Source organism: Mesoplodon bidens, assembly GCF_964165515.1.
Source record: "Mesoplodon bidens genome assembly, chromosome: 7".
In the NCBI taxonomy this organism is placed as follows: domain Eukaryota; kingdom Metazoa; phylum Chordata; class Mammalia; order Artiodactyla; family Ziphiidae; genus Mesoplodon; species Mesoplodon bidens.
The window spans coordinates 101174319-101199242 of NC_138164.1; the positions used below are offsets into that span (position 1 = coordinate 101174319).

At 55.2% G+C, this 24924-nt stretch overlaps 1 protein-coding gene across 2 annotated transcripts in view; it reads left to right on the top strand.

Moving 5' to 3' along the window:
• The window catches only part of TSPAN18 (tetraspanin 18), a 188543-nt gene extending 163793 nt beyond the window's left edge, over positions 1-24750 (top strand). For both annotated transcript variants that reach the window (XM_081241000.1, XM_081241001.1), the window contains 7 exons: positions 1233-1305; positions 3860-4054; positions 9531-9605; positions 10580-10678; positions 11219-11401; positions 19506-19589; positions 21661-24750. In XM_081241000.1, the coding sequence (XP_081097126.1) occupies positions 1243-1305; positions 3860-4054; positions 9531-9605; positions 10580-10678; positions 11219-11401; positions 19506-19589; positions 21661-21708 (747 nt within the window). In that variant the 5' untranslated portion in view covers positions 1233-1242 and the 3' untranslated portion in view covers positions 21709-24750. The remainder of the gene's footprint in view (positions 1-1232; positions 1306-3859; positions 4055-9530; positions 9606-10579; positions 10679-11218; positions 11402-19505; positions 19590-21660) is intronic.
• The last annotated feature ends 174 nt before the right edge of the window (positions 24751-24924 follow it).

Genomic DNA, 24924 nt, shown 5'->3' on the forward strand with positions numbered 1-24924 from the left:
TCTCAGCCCTCCACTGGCTGCTGGGAGGGTGGGGCCTGGAACAAGGGAAGGGGTAGGTCCTCCTGGGTCTGCCCATCCTCTCCCCAGGGCTGTCAGGAAGAAAGTGTAGAAATATTGAACATTGTTTATTGAATATGACCGTGACTTGGGCACCTTGAGGGATGACTTTCGATAGCAGATGCCGTCTGCTTCCCCCGGGCATGGGGGAGGGCTACATCTTGTTTTCAAGCCCCAGTGCCTGGCATCCAGTCGTTGCACAATAAATGTTTGTTGAGGGCTTCCCTGGTGGCGCAGTGGTTGAGAGTCCGCCTGCCGATGCAGGGGACACGGGTTCGTGCCCCGGTCCGGGAAGATCCCACATGCCGCGGAACGGCTGGGCCCGTGAGCCGTGGCCGCTGAGCCTGCGCGTCCGGAGCCTGTGCTCTGCAGCGGGAGAGGCCACAACAGTGAGAGGCCCACGTACCGAAAAAAAAAAAAAAGTTTGTTGAACAGAATTGTATTCAGTGACCCGCTACCATGGGCATACTCTTAGGTAGGGACGGGAAGACTCCAGGGGGAGGTGGGATGCTGTAGGTCTCACGATAGAGGTAGTCAGGGTGGGGGAGCATCTGGGGGCTCATTCCCTGCAACACCCCTCCTCAGTGGACAGGTCCTCCGAGTCGGAGGGTATGTGGGGTGGTAGGTAGTTTGTCGGGCCTGGGTTCTGATCCTGCTCTAGGACCTTAGCAAGTCCCTCAAGGCCCTGAGCCTTAGTGTCTCATCTACCAAATAGGAGGTTCATGTCTGCAATCAAGTAACATCATGATGTCACACCTCTGAGCACCTGCTACACTGAGTACCTGCTAAGCATATTTCTGCATTATTTCAGTTAATCCTCCCAGCACTGCTGGGGAGGAAGCTTCTGTTTTTAATCTCCATTTTCAAGTTGGAGAGAGCAAGACTCAGAGAGGTGGAGTAATTTGCCTAAGACCACACAGCAAATGAACAGTAGAGACAGGGCTTGAACCCGGGCAGGCTAGCTCTCGAGTTCTCACTCCTAACTCTGGCCTCACAGGGCAAAGCACCAGCCCTGTGATAAGGAGGTTGTTATCAGCTGCCCTCTTCCCCCATCGGCTACAAGGGCAGGCTGGCCACTGGGACACCCCAAGGAGGAGGAGAGGAGGGAGGGGCAGGAGATCTTTTTGGATGGGGTCCCCCAGTGGGAAGACTGAGAGGGCCTTGCTGTTTTGTAGGGGGAGCACCATGGAAGGCGACTGTCTGAGCTGCATGAAGTATCTGATGTTTGTGTTCAATTTCTTCATATTTGTAAGTATTCCTGGAACATTCCCGGGGTCTCCCCAGGCCTCTGTGGGGTGGGCAGGACTGACTGCTGCTTGAAAGTCACATGGGGCTGAGTCCCAGGAACAGGAACAGGGATCAGTGCTAGAAGCAGCTCTACCTGCCCAGCTGGGGGCTCATGGCGGGGAGGCCCACAGCAGTGCCCACCCCACTCCTAGAGCCCACCATCACAAGAGAGATGTTTTGCACAGCCCCTGGGATGATGCTTCAGCTACTCTAAAAAAGAAAAGATAGGGGCCTTAGTCCTGGCTACTATCTTGAAATCTGACCCCTGGTAGGGAGTTGGTGGGGGGAAGGAGGATGGGGGTGATCAGAGGGCAGCAGGGAGCCCCACCCAGCCCTGACCCCCCAGAGCAGTTATGGACATCAGAGCTGGATGGGCGGAGCTGACGGAGCCACCTGATGAAATCTGAAACCTCTCTGGGACCAAGAGACCTGGGTTCAAAGCCCATCTCTGTGATCTGAAACACATTTCACCCCTCTGAACCTCAGTATCTTCATGCTTTAATCTCCTCCCTCAACAGGTTTTTTGCAAATGAAGCAAGATTAGTTTAGGAAGTGCCTGGAATGTGTCAGCTCCATCCCCATCCAACCTATGGATTCTATGCATGAAAGGACAGAGGCCCTGGGGGCTCAGGTGGCCAGCCCAGCGCCCTGTAGCACAGCCCACCGGCTCTGCTCAGACCCATGGCCTCTCCCAGGAGCAGAGCCACGCTCATCGCGTGACCCCACCTCCACCTTTGACCTTAGTGCAGCCAAGACCCGGATGAGTAAACATCTACTGATGTCCCCCAGGGCAGGGTCACTAGGAAAGAGAGGCCTCTTCTGGTCAAGACTGACTCTGTCGGTCTGTCTGTCACCATCTATTTTTTGCACATTTCAGCAACTCTCCTGGATTCCCTCCCCTGCCCCTAATCCTGAAGAGCAGGGAGCCCCACAGACTTGAATTCTAGACCCAACTTCCAAGCTGGGCGGCCCTGGGCAGCCCCAGCGTCCCTAGGTGAAATGGGGCTGAGTCATCCTGGGCCGCCCAGTTCATGCCTGAGCCCCGCCCTTGAAGCAGAACTCAGCACACAATTATTAAACCCCCAAACCTCCAACAGCTCTGAGGAGGTTTCCCTGGAGGTTTGTGGGGAGACCAAGGAGAAAGGCGTTGCACAGCAGACGGCGAAAATGTAGGTTCTGTCTTTGGCTGTCCCTGGGTCCCTCAGGCCTCTCTGCCTCCCCCCTCCCACCACCGCACCTGAAAATATCGCCTCTTGCCCCAAACCATCCAGCTCTTCCCCCAGCTTACAGACCCCTCAGCCAAGCCAAAGCTCAGCAGTTTTCTATCATTCCTCAGGTCCTCCCACGACACCGGGATTTCAAACACTTCCCAACCTTTAAAATCAGATGATGCCAAATGGTTTCTCCTGCAACAGGTCTGTTTCCAATATTGGTCTGTGCCCAAGACCAGTGGAACGGATGTTTATTGAACCCTGCTAAGCACCTTCATGTCCGTTCTGTCCTTTCTTCTTATTCGGGACCACCTTGGGAGGTGGGAAACAGTATCTTCTTTTAACCATGGGAAAGCCAAGGTTCAGAGAGGTTAAGCCACTTACCCAAGGTCACACAGCTAATAAGTGGCACAGCCCTTTCTCTGGACTAAGCTGCCTCTCTCCAAAGATAAGTAAGGCATGGAGATGAGGGCCATGGAGATGAAGACATAAAAAGAGTGTGATGTGAGAGTGGTGACCCCAACCCAACTGAGAGCTCTTGTTGAGGACAAAGAGGATGGCTTTTTTTTTTTTTTTTTTTTTTTTTTGCGGTATGCGGGCCTCTCACTGTTGTGGCCTCTCCCGTTGTGGAGCACAGGCTCCGGACGCACAGGCTCAGCGGCCATGGCACATGGGCCTAGCCGCTCCGCGGCATGTGGGATCTTCCCGGACTGGGGCACGAACCCGTGTCCCCTGCATCGGCAGGCGGACTCTCAACCACTGCACCACCAGGGAAGCCCAAGGATGGCTTTTGTCTGTGTTTTCCCAGCATAGGTGTCAGAGCATGTTCATGGATTTGGCGAGGGTCCTTGGGGCTGGAGTCAGGGAGGCCTGGGGTTCAGCCCTGGCTCTGCCGTGAACTTGCTGTGTGACCTTCGGTAAGTTCATTGGTCCCCTCTGGGGCTCAGTGTGGAATCAGAAGGTTGGAGTGAATGACCTCATTGCCCAGCAGCTCTAACATTTAAGGAGAATATAAAAGTGGCGGACATGGTTCTCAGCAGCCCGAGGTGGGGCGTGGGTCAGAGACTGGATCTGGAGGTTGCGTGACATACCGCAGGTCAGGGTAAGTAGAGAAATTCAGAGCCGAGGAAAACACTGCCAGGACATTGACTCGAGCAGCAAATGGAGTTTGAGCCCAGTCCACCGGGCACTCAAGCGCCTCCACCCCAGGGCCTCGCTCAGGGAAATGGCGTGTGTGTGTGGAGTGTCTAACCTCCATGTCTGCCTGTTTCTTCTCCCCTCTCCTGACTGGCCCTGGGGAGCAGCTAGGGGGGGCCTGCCTGCTGGGCATCGGCATCTGGGTCATGGTGGACCCCACCGGCTTCCGGGAGATCGTGGCCGCCAACCCCCTGCTCATCACGGGCGCCTACATCCTCTTGGCCATGGGGGGCCTGCTTTTTCTGCTCGGCTTCCTGGGCTGCTGCGGGGCCGTCCGGGAGAACAAGTGTCTGCTGCTGTTGGTGAGTACACCATCCTCCACCCCACCCATGGGTGCCCCGGGCTGGGCGTAGGGGGCCCTGTGTCCACACTACGGGGGACTCACACTGAGGTCTGAGCCAAGTAGGCCATCCTCAAGGAGCGGGAGGACCACCAGCCCTTCCTACATGCATCCCCATTTGGACCCGTGCCTGCCGTGTGGGTGAGCTGCTCCCAGGTGGACAGTGGCCTTGGCCTCCAGCTCTGAACAGCCAGGCTTCTCCGAGGCAGGGTCAGCTGAGAACGTTGACTCGTGATGCTTTCTACTTGCTTGTAAGACCTCGAATATATAACTCTGTGGTAAAAGAGCTAAGATAGGGCTTCCCTGGTGGCACAGTGGTTGAGAGTCCGCCTGCCGATGCAGGGGACATGGGTTCGTGCCCCGGTCCGGGAAGATCCCACGTGCCGCAGAGCAGCTAGGACCGTGAGCCATGTCTTCTGTGTTCACATGGGCTGTGGCCCTTTGGGCCTCTGCTTACTTCCCTGGCCTTGGTGATGGGGCTTCCTCTCCTGCAAGGTCCTGTGCCCCCCGGGGGCTAGGAAAACCGGGTAGAGCGCAGTCCTGCTGGAGGGTAGGTTAAAAACGGCCCAGCTTAGAAGTGTGTGCGTGGAAGGACCAGCTTGCAGACGCTCCTCATGGGTAAGCAGCTGCGTGGGTCGGGGGTTAAGTGATAGCGAGACGTGGGCTGGTCAGTGACGTGGGCTTGCAAGGCATCTGTCCACTCCTGCCGATGAGCCGGCACCAGTGGCTTTGGGAGGCAGAGATCTGGCACAAATGCCTCCTCCCCAGATTAGAACAGACTGTGCACTCCCCATTCGTGTCACAGAGAGAAAGTGAAATCAGCTGTGATGTGTGTGACACAGGCGCCCTGGGTCCCTCTGGCCTTGGGCAGCAGGGTGAGCAACGCAAACTTTCCTTCTGGAGAGAAACAAAGAAGCCCGAGGGCGCCCCCTGGTGGAGAGCTCTGTGCAGTGTCCGACGGTGCAGGGTAAAAGTCCGGGCTTGGGGAGCTGGGGACTTTGAAAGGAGCTGAGTATGGGTCCCAGGACACACCAGAACTCCCTTCCTACATCCCTCCTCTGCCCACCCTGCATCTCAGCCCCCAGGGCTCATCCAACGTTAATGGGCTCATCCCTGAAGCCAAGACAGGAAGCCGGGCTGGGGCTCTGGGCCAGGAGCAGGCTGCAGGCCTCGCAAGCCCTCTCGAGCTAAGTGGCTCCCTCAGAGCCTGCCAGCTGGACAAGACATCGCTCTCCCCAGTGCTTAGGGGAGAAGGCTGAGACCCCGGGGTAGGAGGAGGTTTGCCCCAAGTCCCCTGAGAGAGAGTTAAGTCCCGGCTGTGGCCGGTGTGCCCACCGAACCTTGAAGTCACCCCTTCCCATCCCCTCTTCTGCCTCCTTCCTACCTTTTGTCTCTTCAGTCTCATTATGTCTGTTTCTCCCTTTCTTTGCTCGCTCTTTCTCTGCCTCTGTTTTCCTGTCTCTCTGTCTCTGCCCTTCTCTTGATCTCTTGGTTTCTGTGCCTGCTGCCTTTCCTTCCCCTTCTCCTGGACCATGCCCCCTCCCCCGCCTGCCTCTGCCCCCCTCCCTGCCTCTGTCTTTCTTTACTTCCCCTGCTTCCTTTCCCCCTTCTCCTCTCCTCCCCTCTCTCCCCTTCCCCTCCCTCCCCTCTCTCTCTCAGAACCCTAACACACACAACCCTGAGGTCACAGTGCAGGTCAGAGCCAGGGGAGTCTTGGACTCAGGTCTGTTGTCTCTCAGACCAGGGCTGATCCAGAGGCTCCTAACCTGGAATGGACTCAAGTGGTCCAAAACTCACCCAAAATTATGTGCAAAATATGTCAGGGCCTCCATGTGTGTGCCTGTACCTATGTGTTGTATGTGTGTGTGGTACGCATGCTTGGGTGTTTCTAGGGCCACCACAGCTTCTGGAAGGTTTTCGGAAAGATTCGTGAAAAATAGGAAGAACTGCTTTCTCTTCCAACCTGGACTCAGCTGTGTGGTGGTTCCAGCTGAAGAGGGGCCCCAGGTCTCACCCCTCCCGGCTACTGCATCCTTTTAAGAAGCCGCCTCCTTGCCCTTCCGGGAAAGAGGGAAGACTTATCTTGAGAGAAGCCAAGAGAGAGTGACTTTAATCACCTCTGGAACTGTGGCTTAAAGGCTTGCAGAGAGAGGAGGCCTGGGGATAGGAGTTAGCTGGGCACCCCTCTGCCTCGCTCTGAGGCTAAACCCCAAGGGGTGCCAGTGACCCTTAGCCCTGGGGACAATGAGTCTAATGTCAGCTAACGATCAACACTTCTAAAAACACATTTTCCAAACACTCCTGTTGATCAATTTTACAGCATTTTCACGTACCATGGAACAATTTCAGCCTATTGGTGAGATTGTGTGGCATCCCCTTTTTCCTAGTTGCTTACCTATAACTAGTTCGAGGAATGTTTTTAACCCATGTTTTGAAAGAGTCACATTTTTAAAATATTTTATAACCAAGACCTGCTAAATTGGAAAAGAGAACAGCAAAAAGAGATGAGTGTAATTTAAAAGTGATAAATGAGCTGAATTGTTCATGAAGTATGTAAATTTGGTAAATATTATTAGAAATGAGAACTAAAAGCTGACATGCTGTAGGCAGATGGCTTAGAAAAGTCTGGAAATGCTCACAAGTAGGCAAAATAGCAGGTTTTACCACTTGATTAATTTTCTGAGCCTAAGCAAAGTGTGATAAATTTGATGTTCAGGAGTTACTGGCAAATGTGTCCTTAGGCAAATGGGATGAGGTCAGATTAACTCAAGGCAAACAAACCCTGGGAAAGGCCCTGGTTAGGGGAAGCCCCAGGTAGCATCAGCCCTGTGGCTAGGTCCAGGAGACACCCCTCAAAATAACCAGTAGTAACCCTGTCAAGCAGGAGGAAATTATTTCATGCCGGAGAAGTTAGCAGAAGTGACATTATTACCAATGTTGGCCCCAAAGCCCCTCACTTTCCTTCAGGTGACTTAAACTCACACACTCATGTCACCCCTCATGAGGTCCCCATGCTTGGGGAGACCTGCTCCAGGCAGGAGCAATGGCCAGGAGATCTGCAGACCCCCTTCCTCTGGGGAGGCCCGCTTTCCCCATCCCTGAGTTACCAGGTTCATTCTTTAATTTCATCTCATGAATCTTATGTTTTTCATCTCATGAATTTCATTTCATGAATCATGAACCTTGGCTCAATGGAAACTCCATGAGGATGGGGACCACATCTGCCTTATGTGTATTTGTTTAACAGTACCTAGCACAGTACCTGGCACAGCGTAAGTGCTCAATAAACAGCCCTAGAATGAAGGAAGAGAGAGGAGGTGGTCTCAGAGGTGTGGGTAAGAACATGGGCTTTGGAGTCAGAAAAACCTTGTCCTAATCCCTGCTCTGCCACTTCCTGGCTGTGTGACCTGGGGTCAGTTACTTAACCTCTCTGAACTTCAGGTTCCTCATATGTAAAAGAAAGATAATAATACCTCCTTCCCAGCCATAGTGTTGTGATCAGGGTTCAGTAAGAAAATATGCATCTTGCTTAACTCTGTTCCTGGCACATACAAGCATTTGATAAATGTGAAAGCAAAAGGATTGGTGTCGATCCACAAGAGACCCTGCAGGCCATCTGAAAGTCTTAAGACTTGGAGGCTCTTCTGGGTTCCAGGATAACATGGTGTTGGGAGGCTGTGTTCTGGAATCAGAGTTCCTGTGTTTATCCCAGCTGGGCCAGCTTGGTCAAGTTCTACCCTCTCAGGGTTCTACCCTCTCAGGGTTACCCATCAGTAAAACAGAGGTGCTGTTGATAACAGCAGCTGCTACTCCAGGCTGCCCAGAGGGTTCAATGAAATCACCCATGTAAGAGCCACAGTGCTTAGGTGTTAAGCACCCCATAGGTTGTAGCTATTGTTATTTTCCCAGAGATCGCCCACGCCAGCCCTTGTCTTTAGGAAGGCCATGCTTCCTCTTGGTTCTGAGCCACCATCTGAGCCGTGCTTACATCGTGCCAGCCTCGTGCACAGCGCTTCACCTGCATCCTCTCACTGACACGGTGCCAAGTCCCCTGGAAAGCGCACGCAGGCTCCCAGAGTGATGAGCACGCGGAGTTCACGAGTTCTGTCTCATCCACAGTTTATAACTGTGTAAGCCGAGGTTGATAGGCAGAGACAGCTCCGTCACGTCGCTGGGGTGGAAACCATTTCTGAGGCCGCTCTTTGCCAGCCTGAGGACTGCCAGCAACTCCACTGAGAGGGCAGAGGGCGGGGCGGGGCTCTGTGGAGGCCACGTGAAAGAGAACCGGATGACCGTCTGTCACCAGCCAAATGGAGATGCCAGGAGCCCTGCCAGGGCCCTCCATCACTGTCACAGGGATGAGAGGCTGCAGAGGTGGGGAACATACCTCTCAGCCCAAGGACGAGCTCGTGGACGTGGAGGGGGATGGGATGGGATGGGCATCGTGGCCAGGGGCAGCCTGCCCGGGATACAGGGGTCCCTCTCCTTCCTGGTTAGGGAGCTCTGCCTCCCGACCTCGGTCCAAGGTCACCCCACACAGCTGACTACAGCAAGGCTGCCCCTGACCTGCTGGAACCAGAGCCCCAGGGTTCAGAAGAGCCACTGCCAGGCCAGCCCTGAACTGTGCTCTTCAGCAGAGAGAGAGAAGGGCTAGCGTGGTGCTCTGAGAGGAGCTGGATTAAGAGGACAGGATTTGGTCTCAAATTTTTGAGCTGCACACCTTTGGAAAGGAAAGTTACTCTCCTTCTCTGGCTTGTTTCCTCCCCTGTGGGAATGGGGGCTAAACAGGAAAGAGACCGTGGGACAGGTGTCGGGTTCTGATGCCAAGCAAGCCTCTATGAGACCAGAGACCATGGGCTTGAACCTGGCGAGACCTCCCCGCAACCCCCGGCCCCTGTGGCTAAGGAGTGAACAATGCACGCCTTGTGCTGGCTGATCTGTTTAAGCCAGGGGCTCTCCTTGGGTTTGGACATTGAAAAAAAACAAAACAAAGCCTTGGGCAGGTCTAGGAGATGTTTCATGTCTGCATCCTGGACGGATCATCCCACTCTCCATCCTAAGCTCTCCCCGAAAGCAGTCCTCAGACCAAGGAGTTTGGAGAAACCTCGGGACCTCTATGGGGCAGCTGCTGTTAGCGCTGAAAAGTCAGGGAGGGTATATGACCTGGGGTCTTCCTGGGATGAGGATAAAGTGACAGAAACCTTCTGACTGGAAGAGACAGGATCCAGGAGAGAGACAACCCTGTTGGCTCCAAAGATGGATTGTTGGTGTGTTTATTATGAAAAAAGTCTGGCTTACAGCAGTTAAGTTCCTCAGTCTTTCAGAATCAGTACGTTGTGTCAATTGTGTGACAGATGGAAGGGTGCCTCAGCAAGCAGTCACCTGTCCCCTTCCCACCCACCCTCGGGGCTCACGAGCCTGCCCCCTTCTCTCTGCAGTTCTTCCTGTTCATCCTGATCATCTTCTTGGCGGAGCTCTCGGCGGCCATCTTGGCCTTCATCTTCAGGGAAAACGTACGTACTGGGCCCCGGGTGCTCCGGCCCCATTCATGGCCAGCCCCTCCCTCCCCAGAGGGTCTCACAGAGTCAGTGCCCTCTCATCTAGTAGTTCCAGCCCAAATCACAACCCACCGGCCCAGCAAGGCCCCACAGCCCAAAGAGAGACCCCAGTGAGCCTCTCCCTGCAAAGGCTTTTCCAGAAGGTCAGAGTCGGAGGGCCCTTAAGGGTCTCTGCTCTTCCCAAGCATCTGGTGCAACCCCACACCTGGTTCTAGAATCTTCCATTCCACACCTTGCCCAGGTGTGGCCCAGCAGTAGTCATCTGACAGTCTGAGGATAGTCAAAGAGGCTGTCCCTTGGGGCTTCCCTGGTGGCGCAGTGGTTGAGAGTCCGCCTGCCAATGCAGGGGACACGGGTTCGTGCCCCGGTCCGGGAAGATCCCACATGCCGCGGAACGGCTGGGCCCGTGAGCCATGGCCGCTGAGCCTGCGCGTCCGGAGCCTGTGTTCTGAAATGGGAGAGTCCACAACAGTGAGAGGCCCGCCTACCGCAGAAAAAAAAAAGAAAAGAGGCTGTCCCCCCAGCACAGAAAGTGTGCCACGCAGGAGAACAGGATAGAGCCCTCTTGGATGAGGCCCTGGCAAGTGGCGGTGGCATGAGGGGCGAGCGCCCCACTGTGGACCAGCCCTCCCTCTGGGAGGAGCTGCAGGGATGGCGGAGGTTCCCAGGTGGCCCTGGCCTCAGGCTTGCCGAGGCCCGTGTGGGTAGACTGCGTTTTCATGTTGGGGATCTGACGATGCAGGGAGGCCACAGGTCCTGGGGTTGGAGGTGAGGGCCTGCCCCAAGTTAGCTGCTTGGGAGGAGGTTCACTGGCACCCGGACCCTGAGGCCTTCCTCCTCCCTCCCCGGAGCAGATCGGTGGAGAGGCCGGGGAGGGGAGCTGTATCAAGCTGCTGTAGGTCTCAGCCTGCCCCCGCCTTTGCCTGCAGCTCACCCGCGAATTCTTCACCAAGGAGCTCACCAAGCACTACCAGGGCAACAACGACACAGACGTCTTCTCTGCCACCTGGAACTCTGTCATGATCACAGTGAGTGTCCCCAGGGACGCTGTGAGCATTCAGAGCCCTGATGCCCAGTGCAGCCAGTGTCTGGCCTCCAGAGCCCGCCTTGTTCATGTGTCTGCAGAGACATCAGTAATCAATCAGGCACTGATCCACCCAGCCCAGCCCGGGCCTCAGAGCCTTCATTCGCACAGCATGCTGGCAGCCATTGCCCATGCATCACAGTCCAGACTCAGGAGGAAACCTGTTTGCTCTCCCTGTCTTGAGTCCTCAAGCAATTGTAACGGTCATCGATGATAGTAATCATAGCAACTATTTATTGAGTGCTAAGTGCCGGTGAAGTAGGAATGGTTACCACCACCCTCACTTTACAGATGAGGACGCTGGAGGCTCAGAGAAGCTGAGTGACTTTCCCACGTTTGCACAGGAGGAGCAGCCAACCCACACCTGGGTCTTGACTCCGCTCCAGCCCGCTGCTTCACAGTGGCCTTTGAAGTGGCTGTGTGTCTCTGCACCCTCATACCTGGGTCCAGCTCCCATCCCCCCTTCTCTTTGCTCTCCTCCTAGTTTGGTTGCTGTGGGGTCAACGGGCCTGAAGACTTTAAGTTTGCATCAGTTTTCCGACTCCTGACTTTGGACAGTGACGAGGTGCCGGAGGCCTGCTGCCGGAGAGAACCCCAGAGTCGGGACGGGGTCCTGCTGAGCAGGGACGAATGCCTCCTGGGAAGGGACCTGTTCCTGAACAAGCAGGTACCAGGCCCTGCTACCCCCAGGCAGGGGAAGCCTGTCTATCGGGGCTTGGGTGGCCAGAGCTGGGTGGGTGACAGTGTGGGCCCTGAAGGTCTGAAGGCACTCAAGGAATCCCATGGAAATGTTGGCTGTGATATGGGACTCCTGAACGGGGGCTGAGGAAGGCTCCATGCATGCTCCTGAGATCCAACCAAAAGGGGGAAAGGATGAGAATGTCAGACAGTCCATCAATGGCTGTGAGCATTCAGAGCCCTGATGCCCGGTGCAGCCAGTGTCTGACCTCCAGAGCCCGCCTTGTTCACATGTCTTCACAGACATCAATAATCAGTCAGGCACTGATTGAGGAGTGGGCCTTTTGGCTGGGGTTCAAGGGTGACTAGGAGTTTTCCAGTGTTCCAGGTAGAACACTCCCTGAGCTTCTGGTAATGCAGGTGTCAGGAGCCAGAAACAGAATTACACAGTGGGGGCCCCTCCTCAGCTGTGCCTTTTATTTGGAGGGAAGCTCACCTTTGCCATGTGGGAGTACCTCCGGATCCCACGGGAGCAAGGTTTCCCTGACCTTAGTCTCCAGAGTCTGGGAAGCTCCTAGACTTCTTGGCTTCTTTTACAACCCAAGGACTTCATCTCAGTCTCAGAAGAAGCCCTTTCCCTTCCTGTGTGTGCCACCTCTGGGGGCTGCAAGGGCCCCTGCTATGCCCCCTCTGTGAGGCAGACAGTGCCCTTGACCTTGATCCCCCTTCCCACTGACCAGTCCCCATACACCTCAGGGATGTGAGACCAGGCTAGGCAGAGCAGTCGGGGGAGAAAGAGGGTGACCTGAGCCCCACACCCCTCGCTTGATTCGGCCTTTGATGAGGCTCTCATGGCAGAATGCCAGGTACAGGGGACACAGCAGGGGACACAGCAGGGGACAGCAGACAAGACCCCTGCTCCTGCGGGGCTTACAGTCTGGTTAGAGGGAGCAGACGATAAGCAAGCAGCCAACACATAGCAAGTCATAATTTCACAGGAAATAATAATTTTACTCTAAAGAAAATAAAACTAGATGATGGGCTAGAAGGGACTGGGGTGGGATGGGGGCGAGGCTCAAGTAAGGCCTCTTAGAGTCCCAGGGGGTGGGTGGGGGTGGGAGTTGGGCTGCGGCCTGACCCTGACTGTCTGATGAGACTCTTTCCAGCCTCACCTTTGCCTCATGAACTCAGCACCCTCATCCCCTGCACCTGCTCATGTCATGTCCAAGGACTCATCAGGCCCCAAAGCCACATTCCTCTACCCCTTATGGTCCGGCCTCCCTGCACTGGGGGAAAGAGACCTAAATAAAGAAACAAAGGTCCTGGAATCAGGCTGCTATGAGCTGGGGGCAGGGGCAGCGCCCCAGGAGTTAGGTCTCAGCCATGAGGAGAGGCTGCGGGGCGTGGGGGGATGTTTCAGGCTGTGATGTCAGGCAGACCTGGGCTGTTGGCATCTGTGTCACCTTGGCCAAGGCACACGCTCCGGACCTCAGATTCCCGACACAGTGGCAGAGACTGCTGGCTGCCCCCATGCTCCGTTTATGCTTCCTCCTTGGAAAGAGGAGGTTTAGAGACCCCATGACCACCAGGTAAAGCCCCCCTTTCCAGCCTCCCTTGCAGCTAAGCCATATGACCCAGTTCTAGCTGAAGGGAGGTGAGCAGAGGCGATTTGTGCAATGGAGTCATGTCCTTAAGAGGAAGCACTGTGCCTGCCCCTCCTTCTCTCCGCCAACCCCTGTCTGGTGGTGACAGCCATCTTGGTGACAGCCATCTCAAACCTTGCAGAGGAGGGTGGCCCCCTAGAATGTCAGAGCATCAGGGCTTCTGGGACCCTGACAACTCCATGAAACAGAGCAGAGTTTGTCTTTATCAAAGACAAACAAACTTCTACCATTAGGACTGCCTGCTGCCCACAGCCAAGCTTCTATCCTAAGGCCACTTGTGAATTGTTCAGGGAGGCTTCCCATGGGCCCTGTTCTTTTAGGGCTTCATCCTGACATGCTTCCCATTTCTGGATTCATCCGCCATTATGATGCCTCCTTCCATCTCCTGGGTGTGGCTTTGAAATTGAAGTTCATCAGAGAGGTCCCTGTGCGGCTACATTAGTTCTTTACCATGACTCTTCCCCTGTTTCTCATGAGGATTCCCAGAGATTGACTTCTGGGATTCCTTTTCTGAGACACTAACATCCCTCCTGAGCATTCTTCCCTTTTAAAAGCCTCTGCTGAGGGACTATTTCTATTTGATTTTTCTCCAAAGCCCACTTCCCTGAAGCCCAGGATGCATTTCTGAATTTGCCTCACATCCTCATCACAGTTTTGAGTCAGTGAACAACATGCTTGATTCCAAGGAACTGAAAATCTAAACTAAAAGGGTTGAAGCAAATGGCAAGAATTCTGGAAGACACTGGCTTCTCAAATTTATCAGTGGCTCCATCATGTCAATCAAGGCCTAGTCTCTGTGATCCTTGTGGCCTTTCTTTGTGCTTAGTACTTCATGGTGGCAAAATGGCTGCCATGGCTCCAGACATCCCACCCATGTTGAAGACAGGAAGAAGGTGGCACCAGCTTCTTTCCCAGAAACCCCCATCAGACTTCTGCTTCGGTCTCACTTGCCAGGACTCAGTCATATGGCTGTCAGGAGCTAAGGCAGAGTGTACTCATCTATGGGTGTTGAGTTAGTCCACCAGCCTTGTTTATCACTGAGTGCCAATGAAGAGAAATAAGGAAATCCCCAAAGGTGATCCATGATGAATAACCTGGCTCCTCCATTGGTATGGGTTGTATCCACCATGGCAGCTTCTCCCGCTCATTCCTCAGCCTTCCCTGGGTCAAAATAGTCACCCAGACAAGTCAAGAATGTATTCCCCTACTGGAAAAAAAATATCAGGGAGTGTACCAGGAGATGGTGATCTTGCTAGACCTTGACTCCAGGCCAGTATGGTGACCACCAAGAGGAAAGCATCCATTTTTCCCACTTGTCAGGGTGGTCTTAAGTGTTCTCTCCCCACAGCATCGCTGTTTCTCTGCTTTATCCTCAGGGCTCCCCACCTGCTTCCTGGTGGGTTGTGACTATGGGTGCTGCTGTGTCTCCTCTAGACATAAAGTACTACACTCTCATCCTCCTGACGAGGGAAAAGCACTCCAGCCAGAGAGTGAGAGCAACCTGTTCAAAGGCCCTGGGGTAGGAGGGAGCATGGTGTGTTCCAGGGACCAAGAGAAGGCCAGTATGGCTGGAGCACAGTGAATAAGGCAAGGCTAGCTCAAAGCGAGGGTATCAGCAGGGCCAGACCACGCAGTTCTGACGGGCCCATGGCAAAGATGCTAGAAAAGCAAAGAAGCCCATGTCGAGTTCTATGTGGGGTTGTGGCCACGTTGGCACTCTGGCTGCTCAGTGGCCAGGGGTTAGAGATGGACCTGAGTGAACAGGATGGATTTTTACACTGGTCCCAGTGAGAAACAATGATGGGTTAGACCAGGATGGTGGCAGTGGAGACGCAGAGAGGTGTATGGATCTGAGAAATGAATCAGGATGTAAAATGGTGGTAGGCCGCCTTTGGGGAAGGCAGGGTGAGGCAGTGATGAGAGTGACTCCATAGGTCCTGGTTTGGGGGAAGATCTCAGATCTGGTCTGAGGCAAGCTGAGTGTGAGGTGCCTTTGGGACCTCCAAGCAGTGGTAGCCAGTGGACAGTTGGACTTAGAGGGCTCGGGGGAAGGTTCATGCTGGACGTATAAATGTGGGTGGCCTTTCTGCTGGCACCTCTGCCCTAGCTGCCCTCTGTCAGATTAGGTTGGGGGGGGGCGACTGGTCGGGAGCCAGGGGTGGGGGGATATTCTCTCTCTGTAGAGACGGAGGATGGGTGCTGGCGACAGCGGCACAGCTAGGGGACTCGCAGTCTGTGGGGCAGCCTGGGGAGAGATGGTCCCCTGCAGCGTCTCGCTGGGCAGGGTCAGGATAAGGGGTGGGCATCCATCCTGAAGGTGATGAAGAGGTGATACCCCGGGCTGTAGGCAGCTCCGGGCCCTGAGCCAGGGACCCCGCCTGGGTGAGCGAGAACCGAGGCTTCCTGATGCAGCTCCTGGGAGCTTGAACTTCCCTCAGTGTTTATACGCTTCCCTGCCTCCCTGGGTGTGACCTTGAGCAAGTAGCCAGCTGCTCCCTCCCTTCTTTCCTCTTCCCTGAGGGGCTGGAATGGGGACTAAGTCCTAACAAGCACATGAGGCCACAGCAGAGTTCTGGCCAGAGCGGACACTCGCTAAGTGTTGGCGGCATCTTCCGTCCACCCCCTGCCCTCACTGCTCCCTCCGAGGGCGTCTCAGCACCAGGGCCTCCATCAGCCAACTGGTCTGCTCGATTCAGCCCAGCGACCCAAAGGGTCTTTGGTGCCACAGCCCAACAGAGGGCAGATGAGCAGTTAAGGCCCCAGGTACCTCATCCACAGCAGATGAGGGGTGCAGGGACATCTTCCCTCTGGGGACAACTCCCACCCTCCGGCCCGGGTGAGGCACATAAAATCAACTTCAAGTTCAGGAAGGGATTTACTGCTCCTCCTGTCCCCTTTTAGTATAGGTGTGTGTGTGTGTGTGTGTGTGTGTGTGTGGTGCATGGATCCCCAGGGTGTGTGTGTGTGTATGTGTGTGTGTATCTCATGCATGGACCCCCAGGGCGTGTGTGTGTGTATATGTGTGTGTCTCATGCACGGATCCCCAGGGTGTGTGTGTGTATGTGTGTCTCGTGCACGGATCCCCAGGGCGTGTGTGTGTATGTGTGTGTATGTGTGTGTGTGTCTCGTGCATGGATCCCCAGGGTGTGTGTGTATGTGTGTGTGTGTCATGCATGGATCCCCAGGGCGTGTGTGTGTGTGTGTGTCTCGTGCATGGATCCCCAGGGCATGTGTGTGTGTGTATATGTGTGTGTCTCGTGCATGGATCCCCAGGGCATGTGTGTGTGTGTATGTGTGTGTCTCGTGCACGGATCCCCAGGGCGTGTGTGTGTATGTGTGTGTCTCGTGCACGGATCCCCAGGGTGTGTGTGTGTGTGTGTGTGTGTGGTGCATGGATCCCTAGGGCATGTGTGTGTGCGCGTGTGTGTGTGTCTCGTGCACGGATCCCCAGGGCCATAGAGGGTAAACCCACACACCCAACTCTGCACTCAGACATTTCCCATCACCCAGGGGCACAGAGAGAGGAAGCATGGTCCTAACGGGACCGAGGGCTGGCTCCCTGCCAACCCTGTTCAACGTGCTTTGTCTGGAGCATCTCATTTTATCCTCACACAATCCTATGAAGCAGTGAGCCTACATAGCCCCAGTTTCTGGATGGGGCAAGTGAGGCCTAGAAAAAGTAAGTACAGGCCCACCTCAGAGATACTGCGGGTTCCATTCCAGACCACCGTGATGAAGAGAGGGACACGAATTTTTTGGTTTCCCAGGGCCTATAAAAGTTATGTTTACACTACACTTTATTAAGTGTGCAATAGCCTTATGTCTAAAAAGACAGTGATCATACCGTAATTTTAAAATGCTTTATTGCTAAAAAAAACATGCTAACCATCATCTGAGCCATCAGCGAGAGGTAGTAGTGATGTCAAAGGTCACCGATCACAGATCCGGTACCACATCTAGTAAGAATGAAACAGTTTGAAGTACTGCGAGAATTACCAAGATGTGACACAGAGACACGAAGTGAGCAACTGCTGTTGGAAAAATGGCACCAACAGACGTGCTTAATGCAGGGTTGCCACAAGCCTTCAATTTCTAAAAAAACACGATATCCATGAAATGCAATAAAACGAGCTATGCCTATCAGTTCGCCCAGTAAGCAAGTGGCTGGTGTAACCACCACTTCTCCCCGGGTTATTGGTGCTTCTTGTCTGGAAGGCCCCCAAACTGCACGACAAAGCCAGTGTCGGGGTAGAGGGGTGGTGTGCAGCAGTGGGTGCTGTCGTCGGGCCCGGGAGGCAGGTGGCAGCCAGAGGGGATGACGGGACGCCAGAAGCCTCCTTCCCAGGCTCCTCCCTGTCTCCCTTCCCTTCCCTCCAGAGCAGGCCAGCTTTCTGCTGCCATTGCTCTACGTGTTGGGGTTCTGATGCTTTAAAAAGAGTTAAACAGACAAAGGGGGTTGGCAGTTTGAGTTCTGCCCTGACACGGGTCTGCAGGCGGATCCAGGATGGCCCTTGCCTGGCCAGGCGGATGGGGCTTCCCTGCCAGCTCTGAAGTTGCCTCCAGCCACTCTGGGTTCCTGACCAGCTGGCCTGTGGGAGGGCACCCTTAGGGCTCCGATCACAGAGCCCTTAGCTGGGCTCCCAGTGGCACTGCTGAGACAAGGCCCGAGTTCAGCTAAGACCTTCTTCCCCTGTTGTTCTTGCCGGGACTGTGGTGTCTTAAAGCCCGGCCATGGCAAAGGCATTAGAAATCACCTGGGGCATCTGCTCACGACGTAGCTTCCTGGGCTCCACACCAGACCCCCTGATCCAGAGTCTTGGGGGTGAGGCCTTGGCATCTGCATTGTTAACCGCCTCCCAGATGATTCTGACGTAGGTTCCTGGGCTCCACACCAGACCCCCTGATCCAGAGTCTTGGGGGTGAGGCCTTGGCATCTGCATTGTTAACCGCCTCCCAGATGATTCTGACATAGGTTCCTGGGCTCCACACCAGACCCCCTGATCCAGAGTCTTGGGAGTGAGGCCTTGGCATCTGCATTGTTAACCACCTCCCAGATGATTCTGACACACCATCAGCCCCAAGAGCACTGTGGATCCAGGTCATCGTGCTGGAGGGGTCTGTTTATCTGGGTACATCCTATTTGCTGCTGAGTGCTCAAAGGGCGGCCTGTGGGAGCCTTCCCTGCCCAGCCCCCATCAGCCTCCAGCAGGAGGGTCTCATGCCATCCTCCTGGCCACTCTGCCCATATCACGTCCTGCTGTCCACCTGCCTGGGCACAGCCTCATGGGGCGTCATTTCCACTTCCGGCCAATGAGGCGGGGCTTCTGGGTGATTGACAATGGGCGTGAACACCCAAGAATCACTTAAGAATCACCCAAGAATCTCAACAGAGCTCAGAAACAGCCAGAGTCACCCAACAGGGACCAGGCATGATCCCCACCCCCACCCGGGGGCTCTTCCCCTTGCAGGTCCTCTGGCTGGGCCCAAAGAATATACAGCTTCTCATAAAAGAAAGAAAATTCTCCCCCTTTAAAAATGCATTTCATTCAAGGCAACTACTGTGCATCAGTCTCTGGTCAGCATGGTGCCGGGGGAAGGAGCATGGGCATGAAGATGACCCAGACGTGAGGCACCCAGGGTCAGATGGGGCTGAGGTCACGTGCTGGGTGCTCCTGGCTTTGCTCGCATGCCATCCCTCTCTTTCTCTTTCTGTCTTTCTGGGTCCATCTCTATCTCAGTCTGTACATCCTGAGGACTGCTTGAGAAAGCAGTAATAGCACAGGAGTTCAATCCATTTAGAAGGGGCCCTGTGAGAGCTGGGCTGGTCCTGGAAGGCTGCCTGGAGGAGGCGAGGTATGTGCTGGGTCTTGAAGAATGGGCTGTGTTTCCTTAGGGCAGAGGCTGCAAACCAAAATCCAGCCGCCAGGCTGGTAATGGGAAGGAGTAGAGAGGGTGGGTGAGGGACAATAGGGGATGGTGGCGACTGTGGTTCCCCAGGGAGCACCTGTCCCCAGGTACTGCCACATAGAAATGATGGCTTACCTCACTGGATCTTCTGATTTTATGAGAGAAGCAAGGAGCCCAGGTATGTATTGGAAATTTCCCAATATTCCAATCAGAAAAGAAGAAAGGGTCTGTTGCTGATTCGGCAGCAGTCAGGCTGGCAGTTTTCAGCCCGTCTTAGGGGCTGGAGGGCCAAGAGGGTCTTTGGTGTATTGCTGCTAAGTGGCTGAGCTTATGGGCCTCCTGCCTCCACCTCTCCTCCCCACCAAACTGTCCCAGCAGTGGTGTGACAGGGTAGGCCTGCTGCTGCCTGAGCTTTGGGGCCACATGCCAGTTCCCAGGCTTTACGCCCCAGTCCTGAGGCTGGCCCTTCACCTCTGTCCCTCCTTCCTGGCTATGGCTTTACCTCTGGTCCTTCCCTCCCAGGGCTGTTACACGGTGATCCTCAACGCCTTTGAAACTTACGTCTACCTGGCAGGAGCCCTCGCCATAGGGGTGCTGGCCATCGAGGTAAGTAAAGGCCCCCGCTTCTGTGGCTCCTCAGAAGCAAGACAGACACCTACACAGGGTCTCAGGCAGATCCCTCATGGCCTGCACCCCCAGCCTGCCTCCATCTCCAGGTCCTTAACCCAGGACCCAGTGGATCCCCACTGCAGGGACGATGGGCAGGTAAGCCCAGCCATGTCTGTCTGCTGCCTGCGAGTCAGCCTGGGACTCTGGACACATCTGAGCAAGTCTTCGGGCAGTGGGGATGGACAGGCCCTGAGAGTCACTGCCCTCACCCCTACCCATGGTCCAGAGTGAACTCTGACTGAAGGATCAACGCAGCTTATTTCAGGGAGGGGCTACAGCCTGTGCTTCTAGATCAGGCCCATTCTCTGTGGGGTGTTCAGGGCCTGCGGGGCCTTGAGAACCTCACAAGCGCACGTTGAGCCCCAGAGGTGAAGACAGAAGGGCCCTGAGCCCCTCAAACGGAAGGCAGCCGCAGACTCTTGGAGCCACCACTAGGTGGCGCTTTGGCCAAAGGGCAGAGCTGCCCCCTTCCCTTCCTTCTACCACCCTCTCCCGGATCTCAAACCCGCTGCCCTGGGAGGTTGGGCAGAGGGCTTTGCCCAGGCCCGCCCATCTCAAGAAAGGGGCTGCCAGTCTTCGGCCAGCCAGGAAATGAAATCAGGCCTCCCTATCCTCAGCCTTCCCCCTCCCACCTGGCACCATAAACATGGCCTCGCTTAGCTTCTTACTGTGTCCTACAGCCCTGCTTAGAGCAGTTTTGTGGAGACTATTGAGGATGGGGAGAGGGAGGGGTCATTCATTCATTCGTTCGTCAAGCAAAAATTGAGCCCCTACTGTATGCCAACGCTGTTCTAGGTGAACAAATCCTCTCCTAGGAGGAAACAATGAACAGGAAACACAAATCAGTACCAGACCCCCTGGGAAAACGCAGGCGTGGGTCCCCTGCAGGAAGAACATGGGCTTCTAGAGTTCACCTTCCAGCTCGGCCTCGCCCCACGCACAGGATGCCCAAGCCACAGTTTCCTTATCTGCAACACGGTGCTAAAAGCCTGCTCCTAGGGCACGGTGGGGCTTACAGGTGCTGGGGACTACATGCCTGGCGTGTAATAGGGGCTCGCTAAGCAATGCCTGTGCTCCTGACCTACTGCCCTCACACCCAGCCCACAAGCCCAGCTGTGGCCTCTGTGCCAGGCAGAACACTGCTCTGACTCGGGGACCTTTACCCTATGCTTTGCCTCCACCCCACTGTCCCTCCTGGAGGTTCGGCCATGAGCCTGTGGTCTGGGGACTGCGCCTTGCGCTACTTGCAAGAGCTCTGGCACAGGGGCATCAGCCAGTCTGAAGAAATGGGCATCTCTGAGTCAGGGTCTCTGCACACCCCACTACCCCAGGGCCCTTAGACAGGTGTTCAGTGATTGTGCTCCTAGTTTGGAGAAGGGCTGCATCTTCCTTGTCTATTAGTAACAATCCTGGTAACTTCTAATTAAGCATCTACTATATAACAGGCCTCATTACATCGTTAATTGCCTTAGACTTCAATCTCACCTCCTTCCTGTGAGTTGGAAGGAGGCGAGTGCAGGGGCTAGGAGCATGGTCTCTGGAGTCAGAATACCTAGACTCCAATCCTGGATCCTCCATTTGTAGCTGTGTGACCTTAGGTGGGTCACCTGACCTCCCTGTGTCTCACTTCCTGGTCTGTGAAAATGTTTCTGAGACAGCACTTAGAACCGTGCCTGGCACATGGTAGGCTCTTGATACATACTCAGGCCCAGAGAAGGGAACTGAGTATTGGCCCAAGTTTGCTGCTGGCAAATAAGGGAGCTGGATTTGAACCCATGTTCAAAGCCCCCTTCTTTTCATGACTACACGGCATGAAAGGGACCAGTGACTGGCAAGAGGGGCTTGCCCCCAGGGCAGTGTCAGGAGCGCCAGCAGCAGGAGTGCTCTAAGAGTGATGGGTGAGCCCCCTTCCTGTCCCAGAGCAGACAGCCCCTCCTTGTGGGGGAGGGACAGCCCCCTGGAGGGCTGTGAGCCCAGCCTGACAAGCAAACTCCTACTTTCTTTGCAGCTTTTTGCCATGATCTTTGCCATGTGCCTCTTCCGGGGCATCCAGTAGAGGGTGTGGCCTGAAGATTGAAGACTCACCCCACCCACCACTGCCCAGCACCCAATGCCCTCCCCTCTCCCTCACCCCTGCCCTCTTGGCCCCGGGGGAGGAGGTGAGGCCATGATGAGTGGCCAGGAAATGGGGCAGAGGAAAATAGCTATTTTTTTAACAAAAAAAATGAAGGCAAAAATATGGACTGATGTAGCCCATCTGGACTCCGGAATGGGCGCCATGGGGTTCTCCGCGGGGGCCCGGGCACCTGAACCCAGGATGCAGTCTGCACTAGAGACCAAAGCAACACCAGGGCCAGGCCCCCTCCTTGGTGCAGCCAGATCTGGCAGCTCGGGACCTGGGCCCTCAACTCACAGCTTCAGGATCTGGTGCCAAGGAAGTAATAAGGATTTAGGCAAGAAGGAGGCAAAAGAAAACTGTGGAGAAAGGTTGGCAAAGCCCAGGGGCCCCGAGGAGACCTGGTCACCGTGTCCTTGAGGACTTGGAACCTACTTGGAGCCCCTGGTCCTCCGAGGATGGAGTTGTCCCTGCTTCAGCCTGGGGCCAAGAGTGGGCTGCAGATGCTGGATCCAAGGATGACCCAGCCGGTAGGGTCTGTGCTTCCCCATCTGTTGGAGCAAATAATCTGGAAAGCCCAGAGAGGAGCAGTTTCTCATCCACAGTCACACAGCACATGTGTGAGAGTTCTGAACAAGAACCCCGCCATCCCCAGGCTGCCTGTCACTCCTTCCAAGGCTCTGTTGGTCCCAGCAGACCTACTGCTCACACCCCTCGCTGGCCTCTGCATCCTGGTTTCCCCAGAAGCGAGCGGGCAAGCTGGTCAGGAATTGCCTCTTCCCGGCTCCACAGCTAAGAAAATTCTGGACTCTGCCCTCCCTGCCACCTCCCCACACTTTTCTCTAAGTCCCAGGAACACACACATGCACACACACCACAGCCCGTTTTCTACACTGCCCACCTTTCCTCCACCAACTCCACCAATTCCCTGGCCCCCAGGGCTGGAAGGGCTGGAAGGAACCCCCAAGATCATCTGGTTCTCCTCTCCTCACTCAGAACTGCCACTCAGATGTCTTCTACAAGATCCCTGCCAAGACTTCTCCACCTTCTTCTTGCACACCTCCAAGGACGGGGAGCTTACTACCTCCCAAGACAGCCTTCTCTTTGGACTGCTCTGACTTTAGCACCAGCTCAATACACGGAGGAGGTTTCTGTTTTTCTGTGGTTCTGTCCATGGCATCCCACTTGCTCTCTCTCCTTCCCGAAGCGTTAAGGCCACACGTTGTCCCCCCGAGCCCCGTTATTTCCAGGCTAAAGAACCCCAGGGCACCTCATCATTTCTGCTGTGACACGGTTTTCCTGTCCCTTCGCTGTCCATAGCACATTTCTGAGTGTTTCCTCCAGGATCTGGCAGGGAGAGGTTTCCCCACAGACTCACACCCACACAGCACCCACAAATCAGCCCCTCATATGCAGGTCTCAAATTCTAGACCAGTGTTAGCAACTGTATTGCAAGACGCCTTGACCCTGACCAATCAGGAATGGCTGCCAGAGGCTGTGCGGAGAATCTGAGGCTTGGTCTGGGCTCAGTGGGGGAGGACAGTGTAATCTTGATTAGTGATGTCTGCCAAACAGCTCAAGCTTGTTGAGGGGTGGGTGTGGAAGGGACAGTATGGTGCCTGCTCTCCTCTTTCCATTGTCCCTCTTCAGGGTCTGGGAAGAGCCCATTCTATCTCAAAGGCCCTGTGCCAGCTTCCAGCCTCCCCTCCAGCTTTCCAGCCACTGGGAGACACAGCAGCGGCCTAGAGCCCAGTGCTCCCCTGCTCTGCCCCCTACCCGCTTCTGAGCTGCAGCCAGAGCTCTGTGCCTGCTGTAAAGATTTGGTTTGACCCTCCCCTCATTTCTCCCCTTCCCCCTTGCACTCACCCTGCTGTCCCCACCAGTCCTGGCCCATTGTGGGCTGGGTCTTTCCATATTGTCCCTGTATCAGCCTGCCCTGGCAATTCCATAAATGATGTTATGAACTCCCTAGCGACTGGGCAACCCCAGGACCCAGGGGGCCGTGCAGCTTGTACCCCAGCGCAGATCTCTAGACCACTCACAAATTGGCTCCAACTTCCCGGCAGAGGCAAAGGGCTGGCGTGTGGTTGACAAAAAAAAAAAAAAAAAAGGCTGGCTAGGCAGGGCTTAGGGTCAAATTGGGCAGCTGTGTGACTTCGGTCCAGGGGTTCCCCAGGCATCAGGGCCCCATCTGGTCCCCACTGCCCAGGAGAATCTGGGGCCTTCAAGGTAAGAAGAGCTGGGCATCGGGCACCACCCCCTCCGGGCCCCCGAGAAGAAAGGCTGGTCGTGGAGGAACACCTGGGTGAGGCGGGTTTGAGGGCATATGTAAGACTCTCGTCCCCAAGGGCTCTCTAGAAAGGGGCCAAGGAGTCCGGATCTGCCCCTGCTGATGACATTCTGGGGCTGGAAAGGGGAAGCAGGCGTCTCTGCTCTGTAGCATTAATGCAGGCTGGTAGCTATTTGCAAGGCTCCCAGTGGCCATTCTGAGGGGGCACGAGAAGGCAAAGGCCAGCGGCAACAGCCCCTAATAGGTGCAGATGGCAATTTGGGGCTGCTGGGGGAGGTGGGAGGGTAGGAAGTCTCTGTGCTGAGACTTCCTGACCCTGCTAACAGGCCAGGTGCCAGGGGAGACCTTGCACTTGGTCACATACCCCGCCCAGCACCAAAGGCCACCTTCCCTGCTTAGTGGCTGGGCACTGGGGCCCCTCCCCAGCCTCCCTTGTCCCCTCTCTCTTCTCCATGCCTAAGGGGCCCAGACAGGATCCCCCAAACCGGCCGAGGCCCAGCACCCCCATCTCCCTAGAAGCCCCCTCTTCCCCTCCCCGGTGGGTCCTGTGTCGAAAGTCTATTTTGAAAACTCTAAGTGTTCCTTGCGGTAGGGAGCAGAGCTAATTTATCAAGTTTATTTCCTGTGAGCTTCCCTTTTATATTCTAGATCAAGAGGAGTTTTTGTAATATAAAGCAGGACGCCCACACTGATGGTTTTGCACTGGTTTTTGTGACTGTTTCTTACAAAAAGAGAAAGGAACGAAGAATAAATAGTGACCGTGAGGAAAGGTGGTCTTGGTTTGGGGGCGGGGTGGGGAAGCTGGGCCGAGGCAGGAGGCTGGCAAGTGAATCGGGGAAGGGGCATTCTGGGTTCTCCCAAACCCT